Consider the following 17671-nt stretch of genomic DNA (forward strand, 5'->3'; position numbering starts at 1 on the left):
ATTTATGGGTCATTTCTTTCGTTGCTCATTGCCTTCTTCACATGCTTTTGTAAGAAATCTAGTCAATTTGCTTGGGTTTAAAAGGGTTAAAGAAAACAAGCAGGGATGATCTCAAGCTTCATTCTTCTAGCAACTTTCAGTGTTGGGACCAAAATGAAGAATGTCTAAATGTGTCAAAGCATTAGTTAACTGTGTTTCACATACAACAATGCCAAAAGGTCATTAAATTTGACATAATCATGACGGATTTTTTCACTCGAAGTTCCAGTCAAAACAACGTCTTTTATGGAGCCGGCTTTGTGCACGAAGGCGCTGTCATGTTGAAACAGGAGAGGGACAAACACAAAGTGTTGACACACTGGTGTACTTCAAACAAACATTATTGTCTGCTGCACCATTAAAATGCACTTGGAGCTAAAAGAAACTACGCAAAACATCTGCAGACCAAACATATAGAGGCATGTCCACACACTTTTGGCCACATAATGTATAAACCAAATCATTTTAAAATAGATATCATGTTGTTTTTCAGCCAAACATTTTCATATCTTCTCCAGTAACAGTCGTGTTAGGCGGCCGCTGCTCGTCACGCGGAGATGAGCAGCTCCATTAAAGCTCCCACTGAGTGCATCCTGTAGAAAACACAGAGCGGCTGACCCAAGTTCACCAGAACGAACCAGGCGGAGAAGCCGAAAAACTGTTTCCCGAGGCCGTTCTCAAACTGCGGGTGGACGCCAAACGCAGGAATGACCCACAGCTGCAAGAAGAGAGGACAAAGACGTGTTCCGTGAATGCAGAAAGAACAAAGAAACTTGTGTTTTGTCTTAAAGGAATTCTTCACCGTCCAAATGATCTTTTGGATTTTAATTGCTTGCTTCGATAAACGTGATATTACCATAATGTTAGCGAGGATGAGGAAAGCACAGATTTCTTGTATTGCTCTTTTCGTCCAGGGTCTTTTCCCGTCATGCTGTTGGACGGCGGCTGATGTGTTCCCATCCAGCAGTGAAATATCGGTCTTCCTCTCCTCTTGTATTGGCACGTTAACCTTTTTCTGTGGGACAGATAAAAGACATTTTTTAAAGACTGACTTGTTCCAGTTGATAAAAACATTCAGGATGCAGGTACCTTGAAAATGCTGCTCCGCTGCCTCGCTTTCTTCTTGGCGAGGAGGTTCGGGTGCCTGTGGAGGCCTTCGATGATGAAGATGTTCTGGAGGATGAGCTCCAGCAGGCTGAGGAGGGAGTACGACAGGTCGAGGTCCCCCAGAGGGCCGCGGGTCCCCACGGCCAGAGCCGCCACCAGGGAGAAGTAGGAGAGGGCGAGCTGGCCCAGAGCGGCCGCGACCAGGAGCATCACATCCAGGCTCCGAGTCGGGTTGTGCCCCTCTTCGTTCGCCCTCCTCTCCAGCCGGTGGACCAGCATCCCGGCCAGGGAGCACATCGACATGACGGGCATGACGGCTAAATGGTAGCCGTAAAATATGTGGAAGGCGGTGAGGCGGAGCTGCCGCTGACCCACCCAAACCTGGTAGAGAATGAAGACGGCCACTCCAGCGACGAGCACCAGGGTGCCAAACACGAGGCCGTATATGACCCCGCCTTGATAGACGACGTGAAGAGTCAGCTTCTGAGCGACGTGGTGGTGACCCGGGCTCATCCTGCGGCCCACGTTCTTCCACATCACGTAGATCAAGCAGCCCGCCATCAGGTAGTACTCCATGTTGAAGGGGAAAAGGATTTCGAAGCCTTTTCTGAAGGTGAGGCAGGCTGCACTCGCACTGCACTGACAGAACGTCGAATTGGCGATTCCTAAAAGCAGATATGGACGGGTACACAAAATAAAGACATCTAATAATGTAGTCGCAAGTAAAGATTTCAGCGTTCAAGCCAATGCAGAACGTTAGAAGCTGAAAACTGTGAAGACCTTTGACAGTTTTAACACCTGCATTAAACATGACTAACAGGTTTTATAAGGATCAAACAGTTACAGTAAATCTCTGCCAGGCCACAGCCTCCTTCGACAACTCCCTCTTTTGCCGAAAACATTTTGGGGACATGTTTTAACAGCTTGATTAGAAATATCTACCAAGTTTGGTGATATTTGGACACTGTCATTGATTTATGGCTAAATTTGTACCAGCCCATTGCACCTATTTGGAACTGGTGGCTCCTCCCATCGAGTAATTTCAAAATAAAGTGAAACATATGGTTCAAAATTGTTATGAAACATACTCTACAAGTTTTGTAATGATTGGACAAAAGATTTCTCATTTATAGACCAGTTTGTGAAACACCATGCCCATTTCTTGCATTTGTAGCGCCCCCTAGTGGTCAGTTTGAATGAAACTTTAAGGGTTTGTTTCAGGTACTTATGTGGATATATCCTACAGTTTTCTTGATGAATGGCTCAAGTGTGGTGGAGTTTGGTGTATTTATGTGTTTGGCCACGCCCCTTTTTGAAGTTAAATGATTAATGATTGAACCTCTACGGTGTAGAGGACGTGTCAAAAAAAGGAGTCCAAATGGCAACAAATCTTGTGAGGAAGACACATTTTAAAGATGTCTGTACCAAATCGGATCACCTGGTGATTATCATGTGGGAGTTAAGACTTCTCTAAGTGGCCCTTTTATTTTTCGCCCCCCATCTGGCCGATTGGGGTCATATTTATTAAGCAGCATTTTCACACAATTTCCAATCACTGGTGAAAAATTCAGATGTCTAAATTGAACAGGTCACAGAAATGGTTAAAAACTACCTGATAAACCAGAACCGTCTGCTTCAGATGAGCTCTTGTTGCTGAAATCCAGTCCGTCTTCTTTTTCTAACTCGATCTCCTCGTGGATGGTGTCCTCCGTCACCGCGTTCAGCCACAGCAGCACGTCGGCCGACAGGATCACCATCAGTCCCGACCTGCATCAGACAGCATGCAAATATGACGGATATAATAATATACACAAAAGTCACGTTCGCCTGAAGCTAGAAATGGCAAACATCAACCTTTACTAACAGCTAATAAAACATTGACGAAACATTTAGAAAAATAAAAGAGTAACGAGCGATGCACCTGGTGATTATCTTGTGTCTGTGGATGCAGTCTTTGGAGTGAGCCCACAGTAAATACGTCTGCAAAAGAAAAAAATAAAATAAGCAGTTAATCATTTAAGACTTCGGAAAAGGTTAGAATTTAAAGATAACTTCCGATGGTGAGATTTCAGAGTGCCACTGTGAAGGTTATTTTTTGCAGTTTTGGTTTGTACTCAGTTGGGAAGCACTGATATTTCTATATTTTAAACTATTTAAATATCTTATCTGTCAGCTCTCACAATAGTTGTTTTTAAAAATATTAGGTTTGTTTAATCCGTTTAAGCTTAAAACTTTCGTAATGACACCGCGGCGGATTCTATTCATCGATGAAGACCAAAACATAAAGCTGAAGACCACAAAAGCTGGTAAGTAGACCTACAGTATAAGTAAAAGATATTTAGTTACAAAGATCCCAAATCTAGTTTATCAGTGACTGTATAGATTATGGTAAAGGGCTGTCTGTGCAGGACTGAGCAAACGACTGGATAAATGAGACTCGGGTTATTCTGCACGAGTTGTGTGAGAAATTTTAAACAGATTTTTGATGTAGATTAGCGTGTGTTAAACACGGACCCCTGTGACTTCAATTCATCAAGAATTTTCTGCGTTTTCGGATTCTTCGTTCACTATGAAGGTTTGTGAGAGAAACACAGTATTCTTCACAAATTCATCACAACAGTGGGTGAGTAATAGAATTACAGAGGATCGTTTTGGGGGGTGAAGTGATCCTTAAAGATAAAACTAATTTGTTCTTTCTGCATTCGCGTAACACGTCAGTGTCCTCTCTTCTTGGAGCTGTGGGTCTCCCTGCCTTTGGCGCTAGTTTAAAGATTTTATCTGTTTTTGGATTCTTCGTTCACTGTGGAGGCATGCCAGAAAAACACCGGGTGAGTAACTGGTATAAAAGTTATTATTTTTGAGGTGAAGTATTCCTTTAAATACTGACTTTGCAAGTTTCAAAAACCTTTTTTTCTACCATCAAATGTCCCTTAACGTTTTTCTTTCTTCTGATTTTTGCTTTTGTTTCAGCACCTCTTTTACAGCGATTTGATTTCTCTACCAAATATTAAATGTCATTACCTGCAGCGTGAGAAAAGACGCCTCAAAGAACGGAGAGAGCACCGTGGCAGCAGGTTTACACTCCCTCATGCTGATCAAATAACCGGCCCTGAAGACAAACAGCAGCAGACTGAAGGCTGCAAAAAGCATGAGGACCGCTGCAGCAGGAGACACGAAACATCTCATTACTCCGACTCAACAAATACTATCTTAAATCAGAAACTAAACACACGAGAGCTCACCGGTGACTGTGATCCCCCCGGCGTGGTGGTCTTTATGTGGGCAGATGCCGGGCTGATTGCGGGCCCACAGCAGGTACCACAGCATCCAGACCAGACTGACCCCCATCAGCAGCAGCAGGAACACCTGCGGCTCCTGGTGCTTCAGCTCGTCCGGGTTAAAGGCCTGTCCGGCCACCAGCGCCGCTCCCAGCAGCACCACGTTCAGACCCAGCAAACCCGAGATCAGACGCCTCCCACTGGGAACCCAAACCAGCACCGGGTCCTCCGAGGACTGGATCTGATTGTCTGAGGTCTGAGCTGCTTCATTACTTCCAGGTTTTCCCCGGGAGGAATCGGGGTCATGATCCAGATTCATGATTTTCGTCTTGTCTCTTCTCTACGTTCAGTTTGCAGTTTTTTCTCACGACTTCATGCTGCAGATCAACATGTGAAGGCATGCGTCTGAAGGGTTGTAATTCTTTTATCCGCCTCTCCACACAGGTGTGGTCTCAATCCGGCGCATTAATACCGACACACCTTGCACAGGAAAGCCAGCAGGTATCGTGTTTACTTTTCATGTTGACCTTTGTTTTACCTGCTGTTTGCTTTGTGGCCCCAAATGCCCTCAGCAGGAACCACGGCCGCGTTAATCTTAAAGGAATAGGACACCCACAGTATGACTGTTTGCATATTCATTTATGACTCAGTGTTACACTGAATTTATGAGGACAGCTTAGTTTTTCTCGCATGCTTTTACAGTGAAGGAGGAATCCAAAGTATCAAGTTGTTGATGAATTGAAGTCATAGGGGTCCATCTTTAGGAGCAGAAAAACTTCTAAATGGAGGTCTTGTCATGCCAACAAAGGGGCTTAAATTAGCATATCCAACTGATGTCATATTTCAATAACTACCGATTGAACCCAATCAGAATAGAGCTTGTTTATTTAGAAAAAAACTACAAGTGGAGGATCCTCCGCAATCCCCGACAGAGGTCCTAGCTAAGCCCCTAATGTGCTAAAAACCCAGAAATATCTTAAAATCCTAGATATTTCCTGAAATCCAAGATATGTCCTAATTATTGTGTGACATCCGAACTCACAGTTTAAAACGCTAAAGTCACATGATAACACAAACTAACTAACTGATTGAAGAAGCAGCGGATCAGCAGCTCCCATGTTCAGAGAGGTAAAATTACTGTTTCTATCTGTGGAGTCTTGCTCTGAAGAGAGCAAAGATACGTTTTTCTGTTCGTTCAGTTCCCCATCGTAAAGGTCCATCTGTTTGTGAAGTTCTGTTCATACGGCTTGATAAATTAGACTTGAATTATGTTGTCTGAGAGTTTGTAAATGGACATTTTGATATAGTTTTGCTGTTGTGAAACGTGGACCCCTATATGATTTTAATTTATCAAAACTTTTTTGGATTCTTCGTTGACTGTGGAGGCATGAGAGAAAAACAAAGTCTTCTTCACCAGTTCAGTGTAAACGGGCTGAGAATTTGGTACACAAATGCTCTTTTTGGTGTTGAGGTATTCCTTTAGAGGCAGTGAGGTTACTTTACTTTGAAAGGGTGTATCAGCTGGGCACTCTGCCATGTGGTGTCACTGTTTGCATTTGTCCACACCAGGAACTGACTTATGAATGTAACCTCGGTCTTATCGCCGCGGCGCCTCAAGCAGCAGCTAATAGTTTAGTCACAGCTGACCTGCTGCAGCTGATGGTATTTCTGTGTTTAGTTTCACATTTAAAAACCGTGCAGGTGCTTCTGTCTGCTTCAGCCAGCAGATTTGTAAATCCTGTTGTTTTGTTTAAGAAATTTTGAGGTATTTTTTTCTACTGTTTGAGGCTGCAACTGCTTTGCATGTATTTCCCTACTGTATCAACAAAAACAATTGATAGACCTGGGAAATTTGCTTGTAAAATCCACCACGGTGGAAGTCAAACCAGTATTGTTTTTGGTCAAAGTTGCAGTGCATTCATGCATAATGTAACACTGATTTTTTAAAGTATGCATGCTTTACTGTCTCATAAATAGTTTTACAAACACTTAGAAAAGAATAGAAGCCAGCAGCTGCAAGAAGACAACATCCAAAAAGTCTGAAATCATATTTTAAATTATAGTTTGGAAAATGTCTGACATTAATGTAAAGTATGATTTGAACTTAATGAGTTGAAACTTGCAAACACACCCTTTGAGTTATGTGGAAAGTTTAAGGGTCACAGTGGTTTTGCATGTCTAAGCCCATTTACTACACAAAACATTTTTAAATGCAAAGCACGCTGCTGTTTTACATGTTTCAGATGAGTGAATGTAGGCATGAAAATCTGTAAGAAAACTTACTGTAATAATTGTGATACAAAAAAGAAATAGTCCAGCAAACCACGCACAAACATATTTTTATGGAAGGAAATAAAATATATAAGTCTTTGTATTTTAACATTTAAATACTAATTACTGAAAATAAGAGACCACTGAAATCTTGGGTAGTTTTAAAAGCCGTGTGTCTGAATCTGAAATATTTTTTTTCTTAAAATTTAAAATGTAATTCCTTGAAATTAATATGTGAAATATTTGTGATTTACATTTAAAAAGCGGAATTTTAATATTTTGTTTTTCAATGTTCACAAAATCAGATCCCAAAAAGGTTCATAATAAAAAAAAAATGATTCAGGTCACACAGGTTCAACTGGTTAAATTCAACTAATTCAAGTGGAAATTAAAAAAAAAAAAAAAAAACATCTGGGCTTACCAGGATATTTTAGATTATTTTATTTAAAACATTGATTTAGAAGAAATGAATGTATATGCTGGGTTTCCAAAGTAAAATGTTTTAATGCTGTGAATTCATTTAAGTATATATATTATTTATTTATTTTTAAATAAATGTTATTTTTATTAATGGGCGTGTCTCCTTATCATAGCCCCGCCCCCTGTCTGACACCCAGCGTCCTCGTGCTCGTGGTGGTCTCCTAGTAACGGTCCCCGCTCCTCCGCAGGCCGTCCCCCCGCTCCGGACGCGCCTCCTCCCGGACTAAAAGTCGGCTAAACACCGGGGGCAGACCCTCCGGAACCTCCATGGAACCGAACCGAGAGTGAGCCGCCGCGGGGGCTGCCGCCGCCATGAACGACCGGTACCACCGGGCGGCCCGGGACGGCTACCTGGACGTCCTGAAGGAGGCCACACGGAAGGATCTGAACGCCCCGGACGAGGACGGGATGACACCGACCCTGTGGGCCGCTTACCACGGCAACCTGGAGGCGCTGCGGCTCATCGTGGGCAGAGGGTGAGTCCGCTTCCTCCGGTTACACCGTAAAAACTCCCGGTCAGGTCAACAAGTTTAACATGTGTCCTCATAGGACTGCCGGAGGGGGACCGATGTCCCTATGTGTCGATATGTAACAGTTTTAATCCAGTATTCGGACAGGTTTGTCCAATTTTGCAGGAGAAAGTTCACCTGAAATTAGGGACTGTGCTGTATTTATCAGGGGGGCGGGGGGGCTGCGTGTGACTTTGTCTGGCCGGCTTTATTATACACACTCCTGAATCCTCGTTTCATTTTCAGAATTTAACTCTTTAAATGCCTTTTTTTCTCATGATGCCACTATGTTTTTAAATGAATTGAATTAATTATTATTTTCAATATACGACATGCAAAGTAGATTTTTTTATCATCACAGCCTGAGATATGTCAATAATTAGCAGTGACATTGATTTTTTAAAAGATTTTATAATAAAATCATATATCATTATTATTATTTTTTGCAGTGTTAAAATACTGCTCTGCACATAAAATGCGCTTTTCAAATTCAGGCTATAAAAGATATTATACATTAATTAGATCCCCCCCCCCCCCCCCTCATAAATAATAAACAGTCCCTTGTGTCAATCAAATACCTTGAACTTATTTCAGAGGACTTTGAATATGAACCTTTAAACAATCTGACATATAAAGAAAATCAGAATCGAGTCGGAGTTTCCTATTTTGTAAACAGAAATCTGTTTTTTCTGGCAGAAACTGAATCCTCCGGTTTACAGAACTCAACATTACCTGTTACGATGCACGGTATTGATTTTTCATCGTATTGATTATTTCACACCATGTTTTTCTGATCGATAACCCAAAAGTCGAATAGCATCAAATCTGAGCACATTGATTGGCTTTCTTTTCAAAACATAGATTTAAAAGGCAACGAGCAACTTGGCAGGAACTGTTTTGCAAATTGCAAGAAAACATGGATTTGGAAAAAAAAAATTTAAAAGCGAGGGGCAAAAATATATATATTAGTATATTAAATACATGTTTTGTTTTGTTTTTAAATAGTTATTATTTTCTTTTTTCAGATGTTTTTTTTCTTTTTTTCTTTGTATTTTTACCCTTTTTTTAACTATTTTTTTCTTAAGTTGCTCGTTGCCACTCTTCCATGTTTTTAAAAGAAATAAAGTGAAGAGTTAAAGCGTCATCACGTCAGCCTGTCACATCGGCAGAGATTTTTATTTTTTTTTAAATATCGATGACATGCCGTTATTATCATGCGTCCCTGTTACCTACATACCAAAGGCCGTATTACCTCACCGATAAATGTGCCTGCTCATATTAGCAGGAATATAAAAACACTTCCTGCCAAATGTCAGCAGAGCAGCTGGAGACATTTCAGCAGCCTGATTACAGAGAAAGGTCACACACACACACACACACACACACACACACACACACTCTATAAGGAGAATAAAGAGTGAAGCGTGATAACTTCATATCGAGGATAATCCGTTACATAGCGGCTCAGAGTCGGAGCAGATAAAGATGGTCGATATGATCTGAAAGCTGCGTATGTGAGAGAGAAAGCTGATCTTCAGAAAAGCCTTCAGGAGTACGTTTATATCCGCTGAGATAACTTGTAGCTTCTGTGTTTTGTTTTTGAGATGAAGCGGCGTGATGTTTAGCGGCTGCTCTGTCGCAGCCAGCAGAGCGCCGTGAGTCACGGTGGCAGCTTTATAAGGCGAGCAGTAACGCAGAGGTCAGTCGATGCTGCGCGCTCAGGAAAAGGTCACGGTGATGGATGGAGGAGCTGACGTGAAGCAAAGACCGACGACTAAAGCTGAGCCGAACATTAAAGTTCAGATTCAAAGATAACTGAGGAAAGAAAAGCAGATTTCAGACAAATTTAACAGCAAAAGTTTTCTTTTTAACTCACTCAACAGGCTTTTTTTATTTCTAGAAGCTTTTCTGATCTTATGCAGATATTTTCCTCCAAAATCCAAAGTAAAAACCAGACAAACGTCTCAAGTAGACAATGAAACTTTGCCCAAATAAAATACAGAATGAAAAATGAGAGATTAAATCTGAAAATATAACTAAATAGTTACATTCAGACTGTTCAGGTCCAAAAATGCTCCATTGAAACCCATTCAAACTGACATTTTTGATCCCACAGCCATCAGAGCAGAAAAACAGGACTTGTATTATTTCTGGGTGTCATTCTGGGCTTTTGACTCTGAATTTGTCATTTTGACTATTTTCCACCTGATGAGGTCATTTTGACCATATTTGGCATATGGAGGAAATACATGCTATTTCCACTAGGTGACCTGTCACAGTCAATGTAGCTGCTGATCACTGTGACAGATCCCAGACTGTCAGCAGCTACACTCACACACTGACATATCAGCTTATCCCGGGCCTGTCACACTCACCACTGACATATCCCAGACTGTCAGCAGCTACACTCACACACACTGACATGACATAGTCCCTATCCCAGGACTGTCAGCAGCTACACTCACACATAACACTGACATGATTATGATTATGATTAGGACTGATTTTGGTTAAAAGAATTAATTCAATAACATTTGAAAATAACATTAATGAATAATAGTTTTTAAAGCTTGATTTTGAAAAATTGTATTTTGTGCACAGAGTGATGAGAATTAACCCCTAAATGTGTTAATTGACCTTCAGCTGTCAGGATATAAAGAGTAAAATACGACGCTTTCTGAATGTAAAAATGGAACCACGCACTCTTTGCTGTGATGTCAGATGAGGTCTTAGTTGACAGGAAGTGAAATCAGGGTCGGAGCCGGGTGGCGGCGGCGACCGTGCGGCGACCGTGCGGCGTGTGGTAACAGTGTCTCCGGGTGTCTGCAGAAGAAGACTGTTGGTGTGTGAGATAAATAATGCAGAGTCACCTCTGTCATGTTTAAACCTGCAGCGCGTCAATTATTGATCGGCCTACGGCCGAGTGGGCGGGGGGGAAACAGGAAGAGGAGGGGCTTAGCGGTGGATCCGGGTCAATACAAAACAAGTTCATGCTTGTGTCCGTGTGGAGGTCAACATGTGACACGCGTGTCAGGGAGCTGTAATCTGTGTGTTATCAGAAGCCAAAGTCCAGTGTGCGTTGTTGTTTTTTTTCTTGTGCAGCATTATGGGTAATATTCTGCTGTCACAGTAATATTTCAGGCTGTTATTATTCATTTGTGCTATGAAAAATATTAATAAAATATATATATGTATATATATATATTACATATATCTCCTGACACTGCCGAAGTGCTCTCGAGCAAGGCACCGGACCCCCAACTGCACGTGTGTGTGTTTTTCAGGGTTCTAATGGCCATAATTAACCTGAAAAGTCATTGAATTTACAAATAGTAAATTTTCAGGCCTGGAGAAGTTTTGGAAAACTAAATATACCTTGAGTGTTCCAGGACCATCAGATATTTTAAAAGCCTGATGATAATTTCATTTTTACACTTTCTGGTTTTGAAAAAATGTGACATTTTTTTGTGATTTTTAAAGAAAAAATTCCTTCCAAACAGTTAAAGGCATGTTTTCTTTAAACAACACACATATTTAAGAAAACAAAATTACCAATTTTTTTACATAAAAAAAATTAAGTAAAGAAAAAAATATTCCTTAATTTAAAAATCACAGAGAAACAGAAATCCTGTTTTATGTGAATTCAGCGATGTTGAGATCTAACGTGGCGTCTCGTCTCCTCGTCTGTCCTCCAGAGGTGACCCGGACAGGTGTGACATCTGGGGCAACACGCCGCTCCACCTGGCGGCTGCCAACGGCCACCACAACTGCCTGTCCTTCCTGGTGGCTTTCGGTGCCAACGTGTGGTGTCTGGACAACGACTACCACACTCCGCTGGACATGGCCGCCGCCAAGGGACACATGGACTGCGTCCGCTAACCCTGGACTCCATCGCTGCCAAGCAGATCACCCTCAACCCCAAGCTGGTCGGGCAAACTCAAGGACCCGTGGCGTTTCGCGCCGCGGAGCGCCGGATCAAAGACTGCGCCAAGCTGCAGAGGAAGCACCGCGAGCGCGCATGGAGAGGAAGTTCGTGAAGGAGTCGGCGGCGCTCGACAACCTGGACGCCATCAGCTTCTCCAGCTACACCAGCGGCAGCACGCTGAGCCGGAAGTTCAACACCGTCACCTCCAACATGCCATACTCACAGGTGCTTCCGCGCGGGCCTGCCGACCGACACGACGACACGGTGAAAGCACGGCTTACGGGGAAGTTAGAGCGCGGCGATACGGCGGAAAAAATGTTATCTTTGACACCAAACTCAATTCACGATTTAATAGATTTTTTTCCTCTTAAAAACAAACTAACAAGTCAAATCAAGACAACTTTATTTATCCCAAAGGGCAGCTCAGTTTAACAGCCTAATGAAAAAAACAATGAAAAAATGAAAAAATAAACGAGGTCAAGGATTCATCATCAATGACCGATGATAAAGAAACAACTCGAAACAAGTTCTGCTTTGATTTTAGCGCTAAAAACAAATCCAGAGAGCTTCCAGTCAGTTTTTCATATTTTACAGTTTTGCAGTTAAAAATGATCAATTCTGAAATCTTAAAGCCGTCGTTCAAACATTCGTCACACGTTAACAGAGAAAGTTGAAACGTCGCGTCCAGCTGCCTGCGATCTTTTCACGTGTTCGGTTGTACAGATGAGGCGGCCGGCAGCACGTCGCTGTGGTGGATCGTTTTCAGGAAGTCAGCGTGTGGACAAACCTGCAGGCTTTTTTGACGTGTATGTGGCGCCGTATCTTCAGCGACATCCAGTGTGGATGCACCGGCAGCAGCTTTGCAGCAGGTCTCGTTCCCGTCATACGGGACACAAAATGACTCCAATGATGTCGGCTGCTTCTTTCCGGGAGTTTGCGGGCTGACGTGGGTCTTGTCCGTCTCACAGTGAGACACATTTAAAGGGACAGGGTGGTTTACTGTCTCATGTTCTCATGTCCACATTTGACCTGAGGTCTTTCACAGGTTTGACCAGCGCTCTCTCAGTGCTGCGGTGTACCCGAAATCCAGATTCATATTTTTCGAACATATTGTAGATTTTCATAAAACCATTGAAAACAATCTTCACTAAAATGTTGATTAAAAATCTCAGATTGAAAAGCAACATCAGCGATGGTCTAAATTCGTGTTGCTTTATTTATTCAGAGGTCTCAACGCAGTTTTTCTTGTTTCTCGACATTTCCTGTCAGGCCACGCTGCAGTCCACCGCCAAGGGCAAGGCCAAGATCCAGAAGAAGCTGGAGAAGAAGAAGCAGGTCGATGGAACGTTTAAGATCTACGAGGACGGGAGGAAGAGCGTGCGTGCGCAGCTCGCTGTCCGGCCTGCAGCTCGGCAATGACGTCATGTTCCTCAAACAGGGCACCTACGCCAACCCGAGGGAGCGCTCCCGCCTCAACATCCGCGACATGTTCCCCCGCGACGACGACGACGCCGACACCGTCTCCCGTGCCATGAGCGACCCGGGCCTCCACGAGGCCGCGTACTCGGAGATCAGCGCCGACTCCGGGCGCGACTCCCTGTTCACGCGGCCCGGGCTCGGCACCATGGTGTTCAGGAGGAACTACATTGAGCTCTGGTATGTTTGGGGTCGGGGGACGGGATGAAGGGAGCGTGGCGGGGAGCGAACCCCGTGGGCCGGGCGCCGAACGTTCGTCTGCGAGGTCATCTGCCTCGACGCTCGCCGAGCTTCGATGAGGACAGTATCGGCAGCGCGTTTTGAGCATGCGTTGAGCCTGCAGGAGAGAAACCTGCAGGAGCTGCCCTGGTGAGGAGACGGACGTTGGAACTGGACGAGGACCTGGAGCCGGAGAACAGTCCTCTGGAGACGTTCCTGGCGTCTCAGAGCCTCAGCGAGTTTCATGGCGATCTTCAGGAGGGAGAAGATCGACCTGGAGGCTCTGCTGCTCTGTTGGTCGGAATCAGGACCTCAACAGCATCCACATCCCTCTGGGACCCAGGAAGAAACTTCTGGACGCCTGTAAGAGACGTCTGGACACCATCGATGAACCAGACGCCATCGAAGGACACCGAGCTCTGAAGGTCGGTATGACGTAATCATTTTGTTTGAACAATCGTCTCCACTCACTTTTTCACGAGAGCGCTGAAACGTTGACGGCCAAATGTACAGGAATGCTCGGCGATATGGCTTTAAATAAGTTTATATCACAATATTTTAGGCTATATCGCAATACACGATATTTATCACAATATTTTAAATCTCTAACCCTACTGCCTACTTTACTAGTTACTTCTCTAGTTTATCAGCTGCACCTCAGATTGAGCAAAGTGACGAAGATATTTCGGTTTGTAACTTTGTCGGCCAGTAGCACGAGGAACATTTTCGGCATTGGCATATGCGTTTTTCTGCAAACTATAAATACGTTACATTTGGACTTTTGTTTTTATTGAAAGAAGCACTTTGTGTTGCAGATTTGTCTTTATGAAAAGTGCTATATAAATAAGCGAGAACAGAGTATTTGTACATGCTGAGCGAGCGGGCGCCCTATAAAGCAGGTATTTTAAGCCAAAACATGATCTTTTTTCAACCAGAACCAGGTTGTTTTTGTGCAGATGTTAATCAGAACGTTGCTACAGATTAATGTATAAAGTAACGTGCAGAACTTGCAGGATGTATAATGTGAGTCTTGTATTGTATTTTACTACATGAAACTCTTTCTAAGCATATTGTTACATGTTGAGATGTCGTCGTCACACATCAGTGTGATCGAGGCGATTTTCTCACCGGACAGAAACAGACACTCCCATGCCTTCATTTAATCCGTGATGGAGAAAAGGTTTTGGATGCTCTCTAATAAAATGACGCTTTATTTTCGGCTAAATGGCTTCATCTAAGTGGCGACTTGTCATATAACAAGATTTGGGTTTTGGAGCTGGAGGCCTGTCGGCTGTTCAGCAGCATGTCGGATGTCTCGTTTTACATTTTTTATCCAAATACAGTCGTGCATAATGTTATTTTTTTCTGTTTATTTGCAGGATAAAAACACACAGTGAAGATAATCTGCAGACTTGATTCGGGCTCCGTGCGCCGTTATTAATGTTAGAAAACGCGGAGAGTGAAGGCTGGAGAAGAAGTTGTAAACATTTTTTTGAGGCTTTGCCACATAAACAAACACACGGACACACAGAGCGCTCTGTTTGTACGGATCCTCTTCCACCGAAATCTAACCCACGTGTTTATCTTTGCATACTGTATTAATTCATGTCTCATTGAATGATTCATGCATCAGTGAATGTACTTAACCCTTTAAATATTTTTGTTTATGATGTCTGTATTGTACAGTTTTCTTAGTTTAAAGGTGTATTTGACAGCACGGCTGGTGCACAGCGCTGACCGACTCTTTGTGGTTTTATTTATGGATGAAAACAGCCGCAGACTGACGGTTTTCTGCAAACAACAGTTTCAGCGGTAAAACAAAGGTGTGTGAGGCTGTTGTGAGTGTGTGCGCGGTAACACTGGTCTCAGGTTGCTGCGGGGCCGATCTGGTTTCTCTGAAGGTCCGTCCGTCTGTCTCACACTGAGAGGACGACTGTGCATGAAATGTCCCTTTAATGTTGCGTAAAAATCTTTTTTTTTTTTATCTGAAGATGTACCCACGGCTGTTATTATGTTTTGTTAAATAAAGTCAAAATTATTATTGTTTTGTGTGTGAATTCATGTGTTTCAGACAGCATTGTAGGACATTTTAATTTTTTTATTTAAGGAGGTTTCGTGGATTTTAGCACTTTTCTCAGACTTAACCATGTTTGTAGGATTTTAGGACATCTGTATGGTTTTTTGCACGTTTTTTGGAGATTTCAAGGACTTTAGCATGTTTTGAGGATTTTAGGACCATTTTAGGATCTTAGGACATCTCTAGGATTTTAGGACATTTCTCCGATTTTTAGAACAGTTCTCTTATTTTTGGATGTTCCTTGGATTTTAGCATGTTTCTACGATCTTTGGACGTTCCTTGGATTTTAGGAAATTTCACAGATTTTTATGACATCAGGGTCTTAGCTAGGACCTCTGTCGGGGTTTTGGGGGATCCTCCTCTGGCACTTTTTTGATGAACAAGCTCTACTTTGATGCTGTTTTCTGCACTCTTCTGCACCTTATGGATACTAAAAGTACAAAAACAGTTTTGTGTGAATCACTTTAATTTTATTGTGAATTAGTAAAATGTTTGGGCCACCCGGCACACTGTTGGGTGCCAGATTTGGTCTGCGGGCCATAAGTTGAGTATCACTGAACCTGACTGATAAACAGCACTACGGGTAAGAGGAAAGATGTGTCGTTTTTTAATTTTGTCCTGAACCGTCCCTTTAAATATGTGCTTCATCACTCTTCACCCTTCATGTGTCTTTTTCAGGCCGGCTGAGAGACACTGACGGACGATTAGTGCTCGTATAAATAAAATCAACATGCTGGAGGCTGTGGGAGGATGTAAGTGGATCTGGCAGACGGCCTGGTGCTGCTCTGTTCCCGCTTCTGCAGAGTCTGACTAAAAAAAATACGCACACTGTAGGTTTTAAAGAGCGCGAGCTGCAGTCAGCATGGCCTGCAGCCCAGAACACTGACACCAGATATACGCACATGTTCCCTCACCTGCGCCAACTCATAAACACACCCCGACTATCAGAGCACATTCCTGCACACAGCATCTCTTTCCACCCTGAACCTTTCCCCCACTGACAGTAACGGCCCGAGCATTCAGATACACGACCGAAGTAAAAGTACTAACGCCACACAGTGAAAATGCTCTTTTACAGGAAAAGTCCTGCTTTCAAAATGTTACTTAAGCAAAAGAAAGTGCCTGTAATCAGGAAGATATACTGCAAGTATTAAAGTGTAACCCAATTCAGAAAAAAACTTTTAAAACGAAAACTTAAAGGTTGTTTTTTTTAAAACAAACACCCAAAACCTCTAAATTATTAGAGAAAATAAAAACAGAAAAAAATTACTCCCCCTCACGAAACCATCAAACTTATTTAAATAAAAACACCTTGAAAAACTGTAAATAATCAAAAAAGAAAAAGAAATTAAAAAAGAGAAAAACACCTCAAATCCTCAAAAATATACAAAAAGAAAAAAAAAACTTAAAATTATTATTTTTTAAAACACAAAAAACCACTCAAAAAATTGAAAACAGCCCTCTCAAAAACTCACATTTATTAGAATAAAATCCTCAAAATTATATATATATATATAAAAAAGACTAAATGATGTATTTTTTTAAAACGATTGAAAAGGGAAAACACTCCTTTAAAAAAATAACTAAAAACAGCCCAAATCAAAATTACAAGAAAAAATTAAATAAAAACTCTCAAAATTATTGTAAAAAAAGAAGAAAAATTTTAAATTATAAAGAAATAGAAAAAAATATTCATTCAAAGTTGGCAATTACATTTCTGTCAGTTGACTGATTAATCATCTAAATGCTGTGGCTGTATCTGTATAAAACTGTTTGGGAATTTGATTTATTACAGAAAGTCATACTTTATGAACTTTGTTTTTTATGCAACTAAACTAACTAGTGTTCAGTTAAGTGTTTGTAAAGTAAAAAGTACAATATTTATGATATAAATATTGTACTTTTTTACAATAATTATACATATTATGTAATATATGTGTAGCCTAATATGTAGTTGAGTCAAAGCATAAATTGGCATTAAATGAAAATACTCGAGTTAAGTACAAGTTTGCACTAAAAAATCTACTTGTGTAAATGTACTCAGTTACATTGCTGCTCTGCACAGTGAGGACAGGAGCGGGTTAATCCTCTCCTTTCCCGCTCTCCTTTCCAGGACAAGTGCCAAGGTTACGGGGGGGGGGGGGTGACACAAAGGAGCGCGAGGGGGAGCCGCGTGCACATGACATGTATGAGACAGCAGAGAGCCGAGCAGCTGCAGCGAGGATTTTGAGGATTTCCATCACATCACAGGGCGCCCTTCACGTCTTTGGGTCGTGGGATAATAAATTCC

At 42.2% G+C, this 17671-nt stretch overlaps 1 protein-coding gene and 1 pseudogene across 1 annotated transcript; one reads left to right on the plus strand and one right to left on the minus strand.

Annotated features, from left to right (window-relative positions):
• Nucleotides 1-117: 117 nt before the first annotated feature.
• On the minus strand, nucleotides 118-4743 carry LOC121958998 (proton channel OTOP3-like). The gene is made up of 7 exons (XM_042508180.1): nucleotides 4389-4743; nucleotides 4168-4304; nucleotides 3068-3126; nucleotides 2759-2913; nucleotides 1129-1811; nucleotides 896-1054; nucleotides 118-757 (listed from the first exon to the last, which is right to left on the minus strand). Exons 1-7 carry the CDS (start codon nucleotides 4741-4743, stop codon nucleotides 587-589), a joined length of 1719 nt encoding a protein of 572 aa, XP_042364114.1. The 3' UTR covers nucleotides 118-586.
• On the plus strand, nucleotides 4587-13744 carry LOC121958999 (annotated as a pseudogene).
• The last annotated feature ends 3927 nt before the right edge of the window (nucleotides 13745-17671 follow it).

This window comes from Plectropomus leopardus, chromosome 19 (genome assembly GCF_008729295.1).
Source record: "Plectropomus leopardus isolate mb chromosome 19, YSFRI_Pleo_2.0, whole genome shotgun sequence".
Classification (NCBI taxonomy): Eukaryota; Metazoa; Chordata; class Actinopteri; order Perciformes; family Serranidae; genus Plectropomus; species Plectropomus leopardus.

Excerpts from the sequence above, each read along its gene's own strand:
- LOC121958998 (XM_042508180.1), bottom strand. The coding sequence starts at position 4,743 with ATGAATCTGGATCATGACCCCGATTCCTCCCGGGGAAAACCTGGAAGT. Across the intron at positions 1,055-1,128 it reads AGCGGAGCAGCATTTTCAAG|AAAAAGGTTAACGTGCCAAT; the intron begins GTACCTGCATCC and ends TCTGTCCCACAG. Across the intron at positions 758-895 it reads TCATCCTCGCTAACATTATG|CTGTGGGTCATTCCTGCGTT; the intron begins GTAATATCACGT and ends CTCTTCTTGCAG.